General features: G+C 36.6%; 1 protein-coding gene across 4 annotated transcripts; it reads right to left on the bottom strand.

Annotated features, from left to right (window-relative positions):
* Positions 1-823: 823 nt before the first annotated feature.
* On the bottom strand, positions 824-13,815 carry LOC147392192 (homeobox-DDT domain protein RLT2-like). Of its 4 annotated transcripts, none has more exons than XM_086417347.1 (18): positions 13,304-13,806; positions 12,766-13,212; positions 12,195-12,277; positions 10,418-10,834; positions 10,240-10,329; positions 9,988-10,152; positions 9,669-9,891; positions 8,751-8,851; positions 8,405-8,491; positions 8,139-8,291; positions 7,880-8,035; positions 7,509-7,718; positions 6,708-7,424; positions 5,594-6,127; positions 4,432-5,043; positions 4,169-4,273; positions 2,563-2,817; positions 824-1,802 (listed from the first exon to the last, which is right to left on the bottom strand). In XM_086417347.1, the coding sequence occupies exons 1-18, from the start codon at positions 13,422-13,424 to the stop codon at positions 1,011-1,013; spliced, it is 5,268 nt and encodes a 1,755-aa protein (XP_086273473.1). In that variant the 5' UTR covers positions 13,425-13,806; the 3' UTR covers positions 824-1,010. The 4 variants fall into 4 exon arrangements, with proteins under 4 accessions (XP_086273473.1, XP_086273471.1, XP_086273472.1 ...); XM_086417345.1 differs by having other exon boundaries at positions 824-1,805; positions 13,304-13,797; XM_086417346.1 differs by having other exon boundaries at positions 824-1,805; positions 12,195-12,274; positions 13,304-13,796.
* Positions 13,816-15,511: the final 1,696 nt, after the last annotated feature.

Genomic DNA, 15,511 nt, shown 5'->3' with positions numbered 1-15,511 from the left:
ATTGATCAAATATTGTTGAGTCGGGCTGGAGTAACATTGATATGTACATCAATTCCGATTCAATTAAAAGCATCTATGGTTATGTGTGCACCATCACATCAGATAGATGTACATTTTAATGTTACTTCAGCATTATCCAATATTGTTTGATCATGGAGACTTCTAAAAATAATGAGGGTGAGCTGAAAAGCAACATGTCAAAGCCCAAAAGGAAATGGGATGAGTGAAAATATAATCGAACAGTGAGCTAGAACGCAATACAATTTTCTCTTTAAAGGTATAACATAGTAAATTAGACCTAATGTATTTTCTTAAAGATGTTGCATTTTTTAGGTTGTAAACGATAAGATTTCCTCATTTTCATGTGCGAGAAGAAGAGCATGTAAAACAAAGGCTAAGTTAATATTTGAATAAAATAAAATAAAAATCTCAATACAATGATACTATATGCTTTAAGATATTTTTAAATATAACGCACCTGCATTGACTTCACATCTACACCTAAAACTCTTATTACATCTATAGGCAATTATAAAAAACCCAAGGTAGACAAATGAATAAAGCTTTTATCATAAAGATTATTTTCTTGTGGTGATGGTAGTAGTGGGAGTAGGAGGAGTTTTGGTAAGAGGTTGAAGAGGAAAGTATTTCAGTCATTTTCTATTAATATCTCATACAAGGCCACGTTCAAGGGGTATTTCATCAATTTGAAAATACAGGGGTATCTCAAATATTCACCAAAACCTTGAGGTACATGTATAAATTACCCAAAAATTAAACAAGGAAAAAATGTTGTATACAATTGAACCGCATGGGATCCCAATTGAGGAAAATCTATTTAATTCAACTTTGATTTTGCATTTTTCTATATAAATTATCTTCTCTACATCTCTTATTCTTAAGCCCAGTTCATTCACTGTTCTTCTACATTCACACTTCAATCAAAGGGCAACACTACAACTTACCCATCTCTATATATACTCCAATTAACTTAATTAAGAAAAAATTTCTCAATCACTATAATCGGTAGACGTGGTTGCCATACCCTCATCATCCTCTCCATCATCGTTCATATTTACCTCTCCTTCCAAGTCCCCATCCATGTCACCATCAACATCTCCCTCTTCATCACCATCACCGTCACCATCACCATCTACTTCATCATCATCACCATCATCATCCCCATCCCCATCCCCATCTTCATCTTCATCGCTCTCCTCCATTAGGTCCTCAGACTTGCCATTGAAAATGCCGACATAGTCTGCCCCCCCTTCATCGTACTCGTCTCCCGTTGCTTGACCATTGTCATCGGACTCTGATGCCTCCACACTGTTGTCACCACCCCCCATGTTTATCATCCTGGGTTCACCAACCCATTCCATCCCTCCTGAGCTTCTCGGTGATTCCCCACCACTGACCTGTTGTTTGGGGACAACTGTGACATTAAAATGACCCAAGTCTGTCTCTTTCTCAACCATCCTCTTACCAGGTCTCTGCTTACTTCTAATTGTGCGACGTCCTCGCTTGCGCCCTCGTCCACGGGTTCGACCTTTCTGTCTGATTCCGTGACCCAGCTTCTCGCTGTTACCTGTGATTTCCAATCTCGAGCTACCGACTCCCAACCTCCGTCCACCACGACTGCGACCACGTCCTCGTCCCCGTCCCCCTCTTCCGCGTCCAGAGCTGCTGCGTCCACTACCCAAATCAATCCAATTTTCTTTTCGTAGATAGTCAAAGTGATCCGGAGTTTCAGCCGGTTCAACCTCTTGAATGTTCTTGGTTACAGTATATCTTGATGGAAGCTTCTGAGGAGCAAGAGAAATGTCTCAGTAAGGTACCAATCATTAAAGGGTTTTGTTAACATGTGCCCTAAGCGCACACATTAAAGTGCATTAAATTCACCTGGGAAATTGATTTTGTACCAAAAATGCCCTCAAAAAAATCTTTTATTTTACCAAAATACCTTCAGATGCTTACTCCCAAGATGTATTTATTGCACTTCAACATGTGCCCTAACAAAACCCATCATTAAATGCACTATAAAATTTCAACAAAAATCGCGAGTTTAAGCACATATTTAGAATCATTTAATCGATGCAGTTCTGAGCATGAATAATAATAAACTGACTAAAAAAAGATACTCAAATGCATTCAACCGGCTTGGAATGTGCACAGAACCTTTGTATCTCAAGGAAAAAAATATATGGTTCTGGGCACAAGCCACATCAGTTGAGTGTATTTGAGCATCTTTTTTTTAGTCAGTTTAGCACAGCTCTTCAAGCAATGCCATGTGGAATGAGCAACTGCTTGCATTCTAAAAGAGAAGCGTTAAATTTTGGTGAAATAGGGGCTTCCATTTTTTAGAGAGCTGTTATTGCCATACCAACTTTTTTTAGAGAGCAATCACCAAAGAATTGCACAGTGTGTGGCATTAGTAAAAGTTGGTGTGGCAATAGTAACTATCTTTTATTATTATTATTATTATTATTATTATTATTATTATTATTATTTTAATGTGCATTATGCAGTGTGTAACTAAAAATTAATAAAATTTGCACTCACAATGAATTCATCAGATTCCTTGTCTTTATGAGACTCCATCTTCTGATGCAGCATGTAAGAAATGGATGCATCAAGTTCCATAAGCCTTAATGCTACAGCAGCAGTTGTTTGAGGTACCCATGGAAGTACAGGGACCGATCCAGGAAAATCAACAGCACACCCCGGAGGACCAGAGGAACCCAACAGTTCCTTGGTTGTCTCAAAGTTTGAAGATAGACAGTCTGGTTTTATGGTACCCTCCAAAATAGTCATAAACTGCAACAGACATACACCGATGTTAACTCCAAAGGGTCAGAATCTCAAACAAAATATAGACCAATATAACTAAGTTGATAAGTTCTCAAGAAAAATAATTGCACCAACGCATATGGAATAATATTCAACAAGAAATCTTAACATAATAAATGGAATCTCATAAGATTAGGATATTTCCATCTATATAAATGTCTCTTGAGCTGCCAAAAGATGCCCCTAACAAAACCAGGCATGATTACCTGAAAGAGAAGTGCCTACCCTCCTCTCCCCGCTATGACATGCCAACTATTCTCCATGCTTGAGATTTATGCTCTTCAACCTTTAAACCTCAAGAACAAGATAGGTTTTTTGGAGAAGTAGAATACTGATGGAATTTTGGGTAGAAATTTCAAAGGTTTCTACAAGACGGAGAAAATGATGGATTGAAGATGACACTAAACAGGTTAAAAATAGCTCACCCTAGAGGTTAATAGCTTGAAGATGAAGGATTACCACTTCCGTTCTCAGCCTTAAGATTTCCATCTCCTTCAACCTCCAAACCTCAAGAGCCAAATAGGATTTTTGGATAAGAATTGATTTTTGGGTAGACCAATTAAGGATTTTCTACAACATATTGAAGATGGATTGAAGAGTAAGGATTATATCACCCCTACTGGCTACTACCTTTTATTGTTTGTTGGGGACTATGAAAGGTAAGATTCTTGTGTGTTTGAAAGGAAGGAGCATTCGGTTTAGGAAACAATCATCAGCATCTTGAAACTTATCTTTTCTTCGTGTAGTAGAGGATTTCAAGGGCATCTCCTTTGAAGACTTTCTTCTCAGATGGGATGTAATTTGTAACACGGAGGGTAACTTTGTATACTTTTTTTATGGTCAACTCAATCATCTTCTGTTCTTAATTTATAATATAATTATACCTTTAAAAAAAGAAAATATAAGATAGTTAATGAACGATGCCAATGTCTCAAAGAACAATCCCAATTAAGATATCATATTCGTGTAGTAGAGGATTTCAAGGGCAGCTTCTTTGAAGACTTTCTTCTCAGATGGGATGTAATTTGTAACACGGAGGGTAACTTTGTACACTTTCTTTTTGACGGTCAACTAAACCATCTTCAATTCTTAATTTATAATATAATTATACCTTTAAAAAAAGAAAATATAAGATAGTTAATGAACTATGCCAATGTCTCAAAGAACAATCCCAACTACGATCTCATAATAGGTAAGTGCTGAAAGATGGAAAGTTACATGCTTCACAGTAGTACTAATTAATTAAGGCATACAGTATCTAAGAAACCTATTGAAGACAAAAAGTGACTACAGGAAAATAAGAAAAGAAAATGAAAACCTGGAGAAGGTCTTCTGATAATGATGAAGAGTGCAATCTCACACCCCAAGATTTACGATAGTCCTCGGTCCAATGAGGTTGAAGCGCTTCTGGTGGAACAGACACCTGCAAAGTTAAAAACATAAATTCCATGGACCATGTCTAGAATTTTTTTTTTAAAAATGCAAACTAGAATTTGTATTGGAATACTGATTTTTCATGTTACGTATCACAAAATATAAGAAAACAATTAAATTGTTCAATAGAAACATCATGCCCCTCACCTCAATTAAAGCCAACTGTGCCTTGAGCAATCTAATCCTCGGAGGAAGAGAAGAATTTGATCCATGAAAATTCCAACTAGGATCCACCTTGTGTTTCTCTTCGCATTGATTCACATGGTCAGAAAAACTTGTGTTAACGAAGGTCCCAAAAGTTGTATGGCAGACAGGGCAGTGGTTGTCTTCGGAAAAGTAAGAATTGTAACAGAAATCACAAGTGACTAAGAGATCAACGCATCTTTTCTTCCCCAATTTCATGGCACATAATATTGAAGAATTGAAGCATTCTTTCCACATCCACTTCTGGAAATCTTGATATCTCTTGAGGGAATTATTTTTCTCGGTTTCAGTTCTACCAAGCTCAATTCTGAAAGATGAAGACCGATCACACGGTGTACTGTTAGGACTTTCGATTTGTTCATTGCCATCAGGACTGGAAACCATGTCAGAAGCTTCGGTTTTGACAGTAACTCCAGCTGAGTCCACAACACTGGTGCAATTTAAGTTCCTTCTAACAGCATCTTTGAAGGACATCTCAACTTTTTGCAACATTGAATGCAGATGTGCTTCCCTTATTCCACGTGTATCTAAAGCTGCCAAAAGAGCATCAAAGGCCTGCAAGTAAAATCAAATGAATGAAGAATAAATAATACAGATGATGCAACATAATACAAGAATTAAGCTAACAAAGAGTTGAATCAAATCAAAAGTTTTAACTCGAAAGTATCAACTTGTCAATATTGAAAGTAGTAATTTAATAAATCAAGGCCCCCTACATCTTAAATTTATCTGGATTTTTCTTTGGTGGATAAATAAATTGCTACTACTCTTTTACTAGAGCTTTTCATGCTAATTCAAACAATAATTCTTTCAATCTTCAAGTAAGAATATACTGACTTGGGCGCAGAACCATAGCTCAGTTGGTTTGACACATTGCAAAGCAACTTTGAGGTCGTGGGTTCAAGTCCAGCTTACCCATTAAAAAAAAGACTATACTGACTTGACAAATGCTTTATTTTTTCAGTTTTAAATATTATGGTTTTGTACACTAGTAGTGTAGTGTGCAATATTAGCTTTTCGAAAAGGAGGAAAAAAATACACATAAACCCGCATAACGGTAAAATTTACTAAACTATCAAAGAGTTTCTTGAACAGAGATCGTTACCTCTTCTGAATCAATAAGCCTCCAGAAACCACTTTGAGATTCAAAGAATATCCTGCCAGAGCCAGGATCATTTCTAGAAGCAGATGTAACAAACTGCCAGTATCGATTACGCCTGCGATCTTGACCGAGAGGCAAAGATCTGTATACATACATCTCTTCTGCTTTGTGACCAATGTAAGACTTTAGCTGTGAGCGGGACTTCTCTGCAGCATATCCATGCTGCTGAGTGAGGTTATCTGGGCCTGCAGAGAAGTCTGGGCCCAAATTATTAAGAAAATTTGGTGCAATGGGAGGATCAAGAATTCCTTCTTGCTTGACAGCAGGGTTGAAAGATGCATCATTATTCTTATTATCAACACCAAATGGGCTTTGGTTGCCGTCTACAACAAAACTTGCAGGGTTTTGCTCAGCCTTGATCCCCATATAAGATGAATATTGTGACTTTGTTACATACTCTTCTTTCATGCGTCTTTTGTCGAGTTGTGCCTCTGCCCACATTTGCTTCTTGAGAGAGTTTGCTGCTTCCAAGCGTTCCTGCAAAACTCTCCAGTTATATTACACCCACAACCCACCTAGGGCTTAAAATGGGTCAGGTTTGGGCCGGATCTGAGTATATATCCATATCCAGATCTGGATTTTTTATTATCCTAATAACTAAAATCATAGCCAAAACATTTTACTTTCACTAAATCCAGATTCGACCAGACCAAATTACTTGATTTGGGTCGGATAATTTCGGACCGTTCAACATTTTCTTGCTATATTTCCTTTATAATCGCTGTATTATTCTACTTCAGTATTATAATTCTTTCATTTTATAAGAATCCATGTCATATTAAAGTAGTAGAAAAAGATATTTAAAAAACATAAAAGTATAATATTCAAAGCAATATATCATTCGGATCTGGCCAGATATAAGGATGGATTCGTATCCAACTCGAATCAAGGGATATCAACCCATATCCGACCCATGTTGTATTCGGGTCTACTGCATGAGTCCAAACCCGCTAAATTTGAATCACTCAGATTTCAGATAAAATCCGACCCATTTTATGCCCTAACCCGCCCCACCCCACCCCCGAACACACGCAGACACAGAGAAAGTCGCACCAACCTCAAGAATGACACGAATTGAGTTTCCTTCAATGGCTACACCAATTAAGGCAACAAGGGAATTAAGACGCTCCTCAACACTGAGATCAGAGTATTCCCCTTCCATCAGTCCTTGAACCCATGGTTCGCCAGAGTAGCTTTCATCGATCTCCGTGTCCTCCTGATCAGGAAGACTAGCTTCATTGCAGTTCTCAGTGACATCAATGGAATGATCAATGGTAGCACCTGAACTATTTATTTCCTTCGAACCTTCCAAAAGAATCATAGAAAAACCCTCCCCAGCATTGGCAAGATCACTACATGGAGTTTCTCCAATCTCATTGCAAAGAGTCTCTCTGTTCCCATTTCCTGAGAAAACGGTTGCTTGAGCTTCTTTGGAAGGGGAAACTTCTTTGTTTCCATGTTCAATCGTACCACCTACATCAACTTCAGGATCCTCACCAACATCACATTCGGAATCATCTTCTCTTTCAACATCATCAGCATCCTCTGCATCCTTTTCAACTTCAGAATCCGAAAAGCCACTTTCAAATATCTGTATTTTTTCCCGGGCTGCTGATAGTATTGCCTCTGCATCAGCAGGATCTCTTCTAAAAGCTGGCAGTACACAATATGTTGAAGGAGCTGTTCTTTCGAAGAGGTTAGCATCCCTCGACAATGCAGCAGCAATAGATGCCTCGGGTGTCTTGCTCGTTGTAAGGTCCCGAAGTCCGGATTTCTTATAGAACAAAAACAAATTAATATCTCAGGAAAAGAGAATAGAGACAACGATAGTGGTAATCCAACATCAGTGAACAATTACCTGAATCCTGTCCGCAACTTCTAATATTGTTAGGCCCTTGCTTCCCTCAAGAGAAAGAACATGAAACGCCGCAAATTTAACAGTTCCTGGAGTCAACCGGTTCCTGGATCTGCGTGGATGAGAAAAACCTTTTTCCTGCATCACAGCAGCAGCATTTTCAGCTGCCGCACCATTGCGTAGTGTAGAAACTATATCTTCACAATCATGACCCTGCACATTCGAACAAAGTTATCCTATAAGTGTATAAATAAGGAAATCCTAGAAAATACAAAATAGAGTATAAGGCCCACACTCAGGAGTTGGATTGCAAAACAGAATTCTTCTATACATAGTGCGTATATTAACAGGAGTTATGAAATGGAGGAAAGGACCTCATTGTCGTCACGAAAATATGTCCGTTCAAGACTCCTTTTCTTCAGTTTTGGCCCAAATCCTGCAGACAATGCAAACTGCCGCAATATCTCAGGCCATGTCAATGGGTTCAAGTGTCGTTGCCAGCTACGTATATTAAAACCCCATGCATATGCCTGACACAGAAAGTAGACATATAATAATGGCATTAGGACAAGAACCATTTATAAACAAAATAACTAGGAACAGAAGTGCAGAAAGCAGCCAAGAAGAGCATACCCCTTCAACAATCTGCGGATGTCCACCTCCAGGATTAGCAGCACTATTTTGACTCGATCCTAGTCCAATAGAAGGAGTTCTCGCAACATCTTCAATATCCTTTATAATGGACCTCAGAAGAGCAACATGTATCTCTCCCAACAACCTTGGGTCCTGAAATTGAAATGCAAGATTGAGCAGGGAGCTAGTTATATGAATAAATGATGATTGCAGCAAATTGGGAAGATCTGAACTCAATTGAAACATAAATCTGTAAAAGAACTTACATAATCATGCAAAGCTTGAACAAACTCATCAAGAGTAAAAGGCCAGAGCTCAAGAACATCGGCAAAAGTAATTAAAAATCTCCAGACCTATAAAATTCATTCTCTGTCCTCAGAATCTTGAAAAGTAGCATTTACTGCACAACTTGGATTAAAACTCAATCTCCAACAAAGATAGCAGACAAACAGAAAATGCAGAATCGACGAGATTATTCTACCACTTTCTCATGAAACAAGATACGTAGATGGACACACAGTACGTCCAGAGCCACGCCAAGGGAAATAGAAAGGGAATCCAAAAGAAAAAGAATAACAAAAAAAGTGCAAGACAAAAATCATTGGCACATACCATGAGAAGGTTCCCAACATTTTCTTCCGAATCAGCCCAAGGTTGAATTACGAAAGGCCTTTTTAATTGCACAGACTTGGGAGGAAATGTACTCAGCATGTCTAAAGAAGAAAATTCTTGTTATAGCCTCTCAAATGATAAAAAATACAAATGTGCAAGTCAAAACAAGACGATCCAGTTACCAAAAATAAAGAATTGGATAGAAAAAAATAGGATAATATCATATAGAGTATCATTGGCAAGAGACATAGTAAAGTACATAAAATCCAAATGAGAAAAACTGGGTATTTGGCACAGTTTTTTCATTTATCAAATGATGCCAACAGAACAAAGTAGAGAATTGTTAAGCTAGCAAACGCCAATTCCTTTTAAATCAATTGAAATGGGAAAAAACTGTACCACGTACCCACTTGTCATCAAAGTGATAAAATGGTGTTGAAGAGAACTGGGATGAGATATTTAATATTGTCTCTAAATGATTTCCTAGAAACATGTAAACAAGGTATGTGATGAAAGCCTCAGACAACAACGGTCGGTAGGTCTTACTATGAATCCTAATCATACATTCAGCTGAACCCAATTTTTCAAGATAAGGGGCTTGATGATGATCATTATCAAGACCAAAAGAGATTTTTCATAATATGGCAAGCAACTTATAATAAGTTTCAAAGTATATACAAATTTTCATGGGAACAAATCATGGTCTATCCATTTTATTGCAAGGAAACCAAAATATAGGATCCTCAATCAATCAATTGCAGAAGTATTTCAATCATGGTTTAAGACAATTTGCTAAAAATAATTCAGATTAGATAGTTAATTTTGCTGGGTGTATTAGATAACCTAAATAGGAACCATTAACAACATAGCAGATGGATTAGAAGGAATGCTTGATGAGACATGGCATGCAACACCTACCTCTGAATAAATCAAGGCTTTGCAACGTGTCGCTGTCAAGAGATACTATAGAGGGAAACCCTTTCCTAGAAGCCGCCAACTCCATAAGTTCCAAGCGCTCATCCTCAATAAGCTCCATAGATTCTTTGGCAATTCTGCGAGCAGTAGCCCTCTCATTCGCAGCTTTAAGTCTCGCTGCCTCCTTCTCTCTACGGTGTTCTTCTTTTTGCTTCAATTTCTCAGCCTGAAATAAGAAAGAAAAAGGACTATAATCCTTCAACTTGGAAAATATGAACTTTTGTGTAGTGACTAACCATATAAAATGGTGCTGCCTACTTACTCTCAAACTTTCTTTCTGCAAAAACCTCTCCCTTCGCTCAAGTTCACGTCTTTGCTCCCTCTGGAATCTCTCCTCCTCTCGCTGCCTTTCACGCATCAATCTCTCTTCTTCTTTCCTTCTTTCACGATCATGCTTCTCCATTTCTCTCTTCATTTGTTCTTCCCTCTTAAGATAAGATAACAGGATTAGCGATGTTAGTCTACAACAAATGAACTTCACGAAATGCAAATTTATGAGTGCTAAGAGGAATACCTTTCGCCTCAAAATATCTTGTTTCTCAAGCTCTTTCCGAATCCGTTTCTCATGGGCTTCAACTTCCCTTGCTATTCTCACTTCTTCACTCTGTACAAGGTAAATACATACTTGAATACTAATCTAATCATTGACAAGAAAAGAACTTCTGTGGATACTTTGTAGTACTATAGGATACCTTGCGTTTCCTCTCCATCCGAGAGGCATCCTCCTCATGGGAAACACGCCTCTCAGAGGATACAAACGGACTTTCTAGTCCAACAATTGGGTGGGCTTCCACATTAATGTTAGTAAAGGAGTTTTTGTGTGGAAGACTCTCGTACTCCCCTGAAGTTGAAGGTAAGACATGCCCCTGCCTGCCTTGTTGGGACAAATGACCAACACTAGACACCTGACCTTGGAAACCATAACTTGGGGCCAGATGTTCTTTTCCATGAATATATGCACCTCCAGTAGATAATGATGACGTTCTTGCACTCGGACCATCAATGGATGAATTGTAGAAGTGAGACGGGTCAACTCTCTCATACGTGTCAGATCTAATGCTGGGCTGCTCGGGAAGAAACTGGTACTCCTGGAAAGCCCTTGCAGCAGCCTGAGAATGAACAAACATGAACACTTCCATCAGTTAGTTTCCTTTTTCTACCAGATGAACTAGGTACAAAACAAAGATCCATGCTGGGCAAGAGCGATAAAAGATATTTTATGAATAAAATAAAAAGAAATAAGCACAAAAAATTTGCATAGAATCTTTTTAAAAGAGGTTTCTGGAAAGTGAAAACAAAAAAGTGGAATGTGACAACAAAATACCGGTTATAAATTACTTCAAAAAGGTCATTCAATAACATTTAAAAAAAAATTTAAATTAAATACATTACTGAAAATGTTTATAGTTGGATTTCCTACCTCTATACCTCAGAGAACAGTAATGTAAATTTAAGAAAATTATAATTCTCCACCAGAAAAGCTCCACCCGAAATGAGAATATGGATAAACAAGTGGGGGTATTCGAAACAAATATCATATCGATCACAAAGCTCAAAAGCAACATTCGTTTCAGTCAACAACTAGGCAAGATATGAATAAGCATTAGCTTGGTATTGGTGCCCGAGTTTGCCTTGTTAAAAATAGCAGTTATGTACAAGACACAAATCAAACAAATTCTCATCGAAATGAGAAAGATTTGGACCTTGAATCTACGATGAGAAAAGAGAAAGATAATGAACTTGTATAATGTTGTAGAATAACAAGTTCTATTGCAAAATGGAACAAAAAATTTATTTTTATTTTGGGGAAAGCTTGGTTCATATTAATCTGATCTAAGTATGCATTTAAGATGGTATACCCCTTGAATTACGTATTTATCATAGGTGGCACATGGCTATTAAGAATTATCTAACTTGGAGTGACTATACACTTAACTGTGGTGCCAAAAATTCAGGAAATTAGTTAGACTGCTATGCATTGGCTACACCAGACCAGATATTAAATTTTCAAATTCTTAGGTGCCCTTATACCGTGGATATACACGAAGTAACAGCTGCACATCAAGTAATCAAGCAATAATAGGCATGATAAGTAAGCTTATTCATTTAAGGTCCTTTATACCATGGTGATATAAATTTAATATATCAGTACATTGATGATGTATTTGCCTCGTAAGCTCATAGACATGCAAAGCGCATAATTTGCATATCTGGTATTTAAATAAATTCAAATTTGTATACGGAAAAGAAGTCGCCTAAAGAATATATTTCAAAATCCGCCTAAAATAATGTCGTATATTGATGCAATAGAGTATGGAAGGGACTCAAAGTCATCAAAGATTGAAACTAGAGAATTAGATAACCATATCAACCTAAAGAAAGGACAATAAACAGCCAAATGCCTTATTTGTGACATGAGAATGGATAATACATAAAAGAAATTCTATATAAAAAACTCCAATGACAAACCTTGATTGATTTTGCATCACGTCGCTCGTACATTTTTCCATCGTAGGGCCGTCCAGCTTGCTTTTGCTGCCTAGCAATTGCTGCTACACATACAATATTGAGACGGTTGGTGGGCACATCTAATTTAAATGTAGCATAAGCAACAATCTCAATCACAAAAACTCAAAGCAAATAGTTCAACAATCCAAACTCATGATTTTCCAAGAAATTGTATTAGATGTTAGTTTTAAAAGAGCATATAGTAAATGTGCATATTAAGCCAGGCTTAGACAGTGATCAAAAAAGAAATAAAAGCAAGAAAGTGTAAACACCATTTTTTATTAGTAAACTCATTATTAATTTTTTTTTTTTTAAAGGAAGTATTGATGAACTATGTAAATTAGATTATAGGAAAAATCACAAGTAGTTGGACCAACGTGCCGAATCTTATTGCATTATTGTTTCTTCTATAATCTAACAAAAATGTGAGTATTGCATTGTACCAATAAACACTAAAACACAAAACTAGACCATTTCGACAAGAAAAAATTTTAAAATAATAATAATAACAGAGAAGAAAATATCATAATACCTATGGGAGCCCCGAAAGCCCCAGGGGGCAATGGGTCGAACTCCATCCCAAGAATCGGGCCATCTTCTCTTAACGATTCCCCTAATTGTGACTCAACAAAAGCAATTGCCCTCAACTCCGATATCGACTGAGGTGGCTCATAATACCTCTTCACCATTGTCATATCAGCACCTCCAATTCTCGGAGCAGCTGTTGCCGCCCGTGGAGCAACAACCACCTTCCTTGACTCAAACTGACTCGACCCCGAACCCGACCCGGACCCGGGCTCACCAATCATCATCTCATCCACTGAACCAGCCACCTGTACATCCTTCTTCTGCCTCTTCACAGGTGCAACCTTTCTATCCTTTAACCTCCTATGACAAAACCACATCTGTAATTGTCGATCTGTAAGCCCTAATTTTGCCGACAGCTCGGCACGTAACGATTCCGATGGATATGTCTCCACTGATTCCAATTCAAACAAATAAACCATCTTCAAAACCAAAAATCAAAAACCCAAAACAAAAAAATTAATTTTTTTGAAGAAATAACTTACCAGCATAGGTTTTCTCGAGAAGTTCTAACTGCGAAGCAGTCTTCATTTTGCGCTTCGACTTTGTCTCTCCAACTCCTCCTTCAGGAGGTTTTTTCTTCTCTCCTTCTGGTGTTGACTCCATTGAAGAAGAAGAAGAAGAAGAAAATTAGAAGATTTGAAGATCAGAGATTAAGAAACCCTAGAGAAACAAATTAGGGTTTCAATTTGGGGGAATTTGTTGGTGTTTCTTTTGGTTTGGTTTTTTGATAAATTTATTATTATTGGGTAAGGATTTGACGAAAAGGGAATTGAGATTTCTCTGTTGTTGTGTCGCGACATCGTAGAAAAAAAAGTGTTTAGAGATGTGCGGTGAGATTTGTTGCCGAATAATAATAAATAAAAATAATAAATTGATCGAGCTAACAATCGCTCCATCTCTTTCTATCTTTCTTTCTTTCTCTCTCTTTCTATTTTGTTTCCAAGATTTAAATTTAAATAAATTAAAATAAAAGTTGGTAAATAAAGCTTTGAAATCGGACGATCGAATCGCTGACTCCATATGTGGTGTTTGTTTTCTTGGATTGGATTGGATTGGATTACTTTTTCTTCCTCTTTTTTTCGGATTTTTTTATTTTTTATTTTTGGATAAAAAAGAGTTTTTTTTTTAACTCTCTTATGTTTCTGTTCTTGTCTCAGGCATCTTTTTTTTTTTAACCTATAAATTAAATCGAAACTCCGGGTTTTTGGTACGTAGATCGGGTTGAGGTTACAGTCTGTCTTGTAATGGACCCCACCTTTTTTTTTCTTCTATTTATAGAAAAAAAAAAAATTATGGTCCTGGAGCTACGTCCCAGAATTTGTTTCCTTCACATGCAGATACAAGGCTTTCTTGATGTCGGAAAAACCTTTGAAGTGGCCCTTTTTCATGACATTTGAGATACTCCCATGTTTTTTAATTGGAGACACATCCCTTGACCTGAGTCTTTTCTTATAGAATAATGAAAAGTAATTTAAAAACTCTTGATTTGGTCCTAAAAGTAATAATCTTAGTGATGGTGATGATGATTCATTTGTCTATAAGATAAGACTGAGGTCAAGGAGGGAGTGTCATCCATTTGAAAATGAAAGGAGGTATCTCAAATATTATTAAAATCATATATTTTTAGGGATCATGCATCATGTGAAGATAAAGGACCTCGTAAAATTTTTGAAGTAGATTGGTTGTTCTAAAGTTGAACTCATCCATGTCGTGAGGGTTTTATTTCTTGGGTGATCTAGATATGTGTCTTTATGTTTTGGTGAATAATTCAATTATCTAATTAGGTTTTCAAAGTGACAGACCCTTCTTAACCTTAGGGTTTCTTATAGACTAATGAATCTAAATACCTTCATATTCAATCTTTAGTCGAAAACCTTGACTTTTCTCTTTAAGATATTGTCATCTTCAAGTTCTTTAGCATTTACAATGAAATTAGGTCTTTTTAACCCATCTTAGTGTCTTGTAAGAAACCCTTGATTTTTCTATCTACTTCTCTAAAATTTGAGTTTAAATGTTTGACATACCCCTGCTACATATTTTGGTGAATATTTGAGATGCCCAATGACATGCTTCATGAATCTTGATTTTTTTAATAAATTAATTTAAAATTTTTTGAAAACCCATGTCTTTGGCATGTAGCAAAATACTCATTTTTTTTCTTCTAAACTCAATCATCTTCCATCTCTTGGATTAAAAAAAAAAAATTACTCTAAACTTCAACTTTAAGATTCTATTTGCTTTAACCATTGATGATAAAAAAAAACAATATATAATTTTCTAACAAGTAGAAGACATTGGATAGCTTGAATAGAAAAATTAAGGATTTTCTATGAAAAATTAAGAATAGGTTAAAAATGATTGATTGAAGACGACGCTTAATAGATTAAAAATAATTGACCACATAAGTTAGAGGGCTTTAACATGACAAATTGTTTTTTGCTAGAGATTGAGATGAAGGTATTTAAGATAAGAATAATGATTTTCTGACACCCTCCTTTAACAAATGCCTCACATCACATAATCATAGATCAATTGTCTTGGGATACATAGAATCATAAATATTTTCTTGTGTATCTCAAGGCAAATGATCTACAATTCTGTGATAGAAGTGTATGGCAAAAGGGGGGCAACAAATTATCATGATGTTTAAGGTATCTTTCGTTAATTTTTATCAAAAAAATTCATGTTAA

The sequence above is a fragment of the Akebia trifoliata genome, chromosome 11 (assembly GCF_017979445.1).
Source record: "Akebia trifoliata isolate Shusen 1 chromosome 11, ASM1797944v1, whole genome shotgun sequence".
Classification (NCBI taxonomy): Eukaryota; Viridiplantae; Streptophyta; class Magnoliopsida; order Ranunculales; family Lardizabalaceae; genus Akebia; species Akebia trifoliata.
The sequence above is the reverse complement of the archived record's forward strand: the minus strand, read 5'-3'. Positions and strand labels throughout refer to the sequence as shown.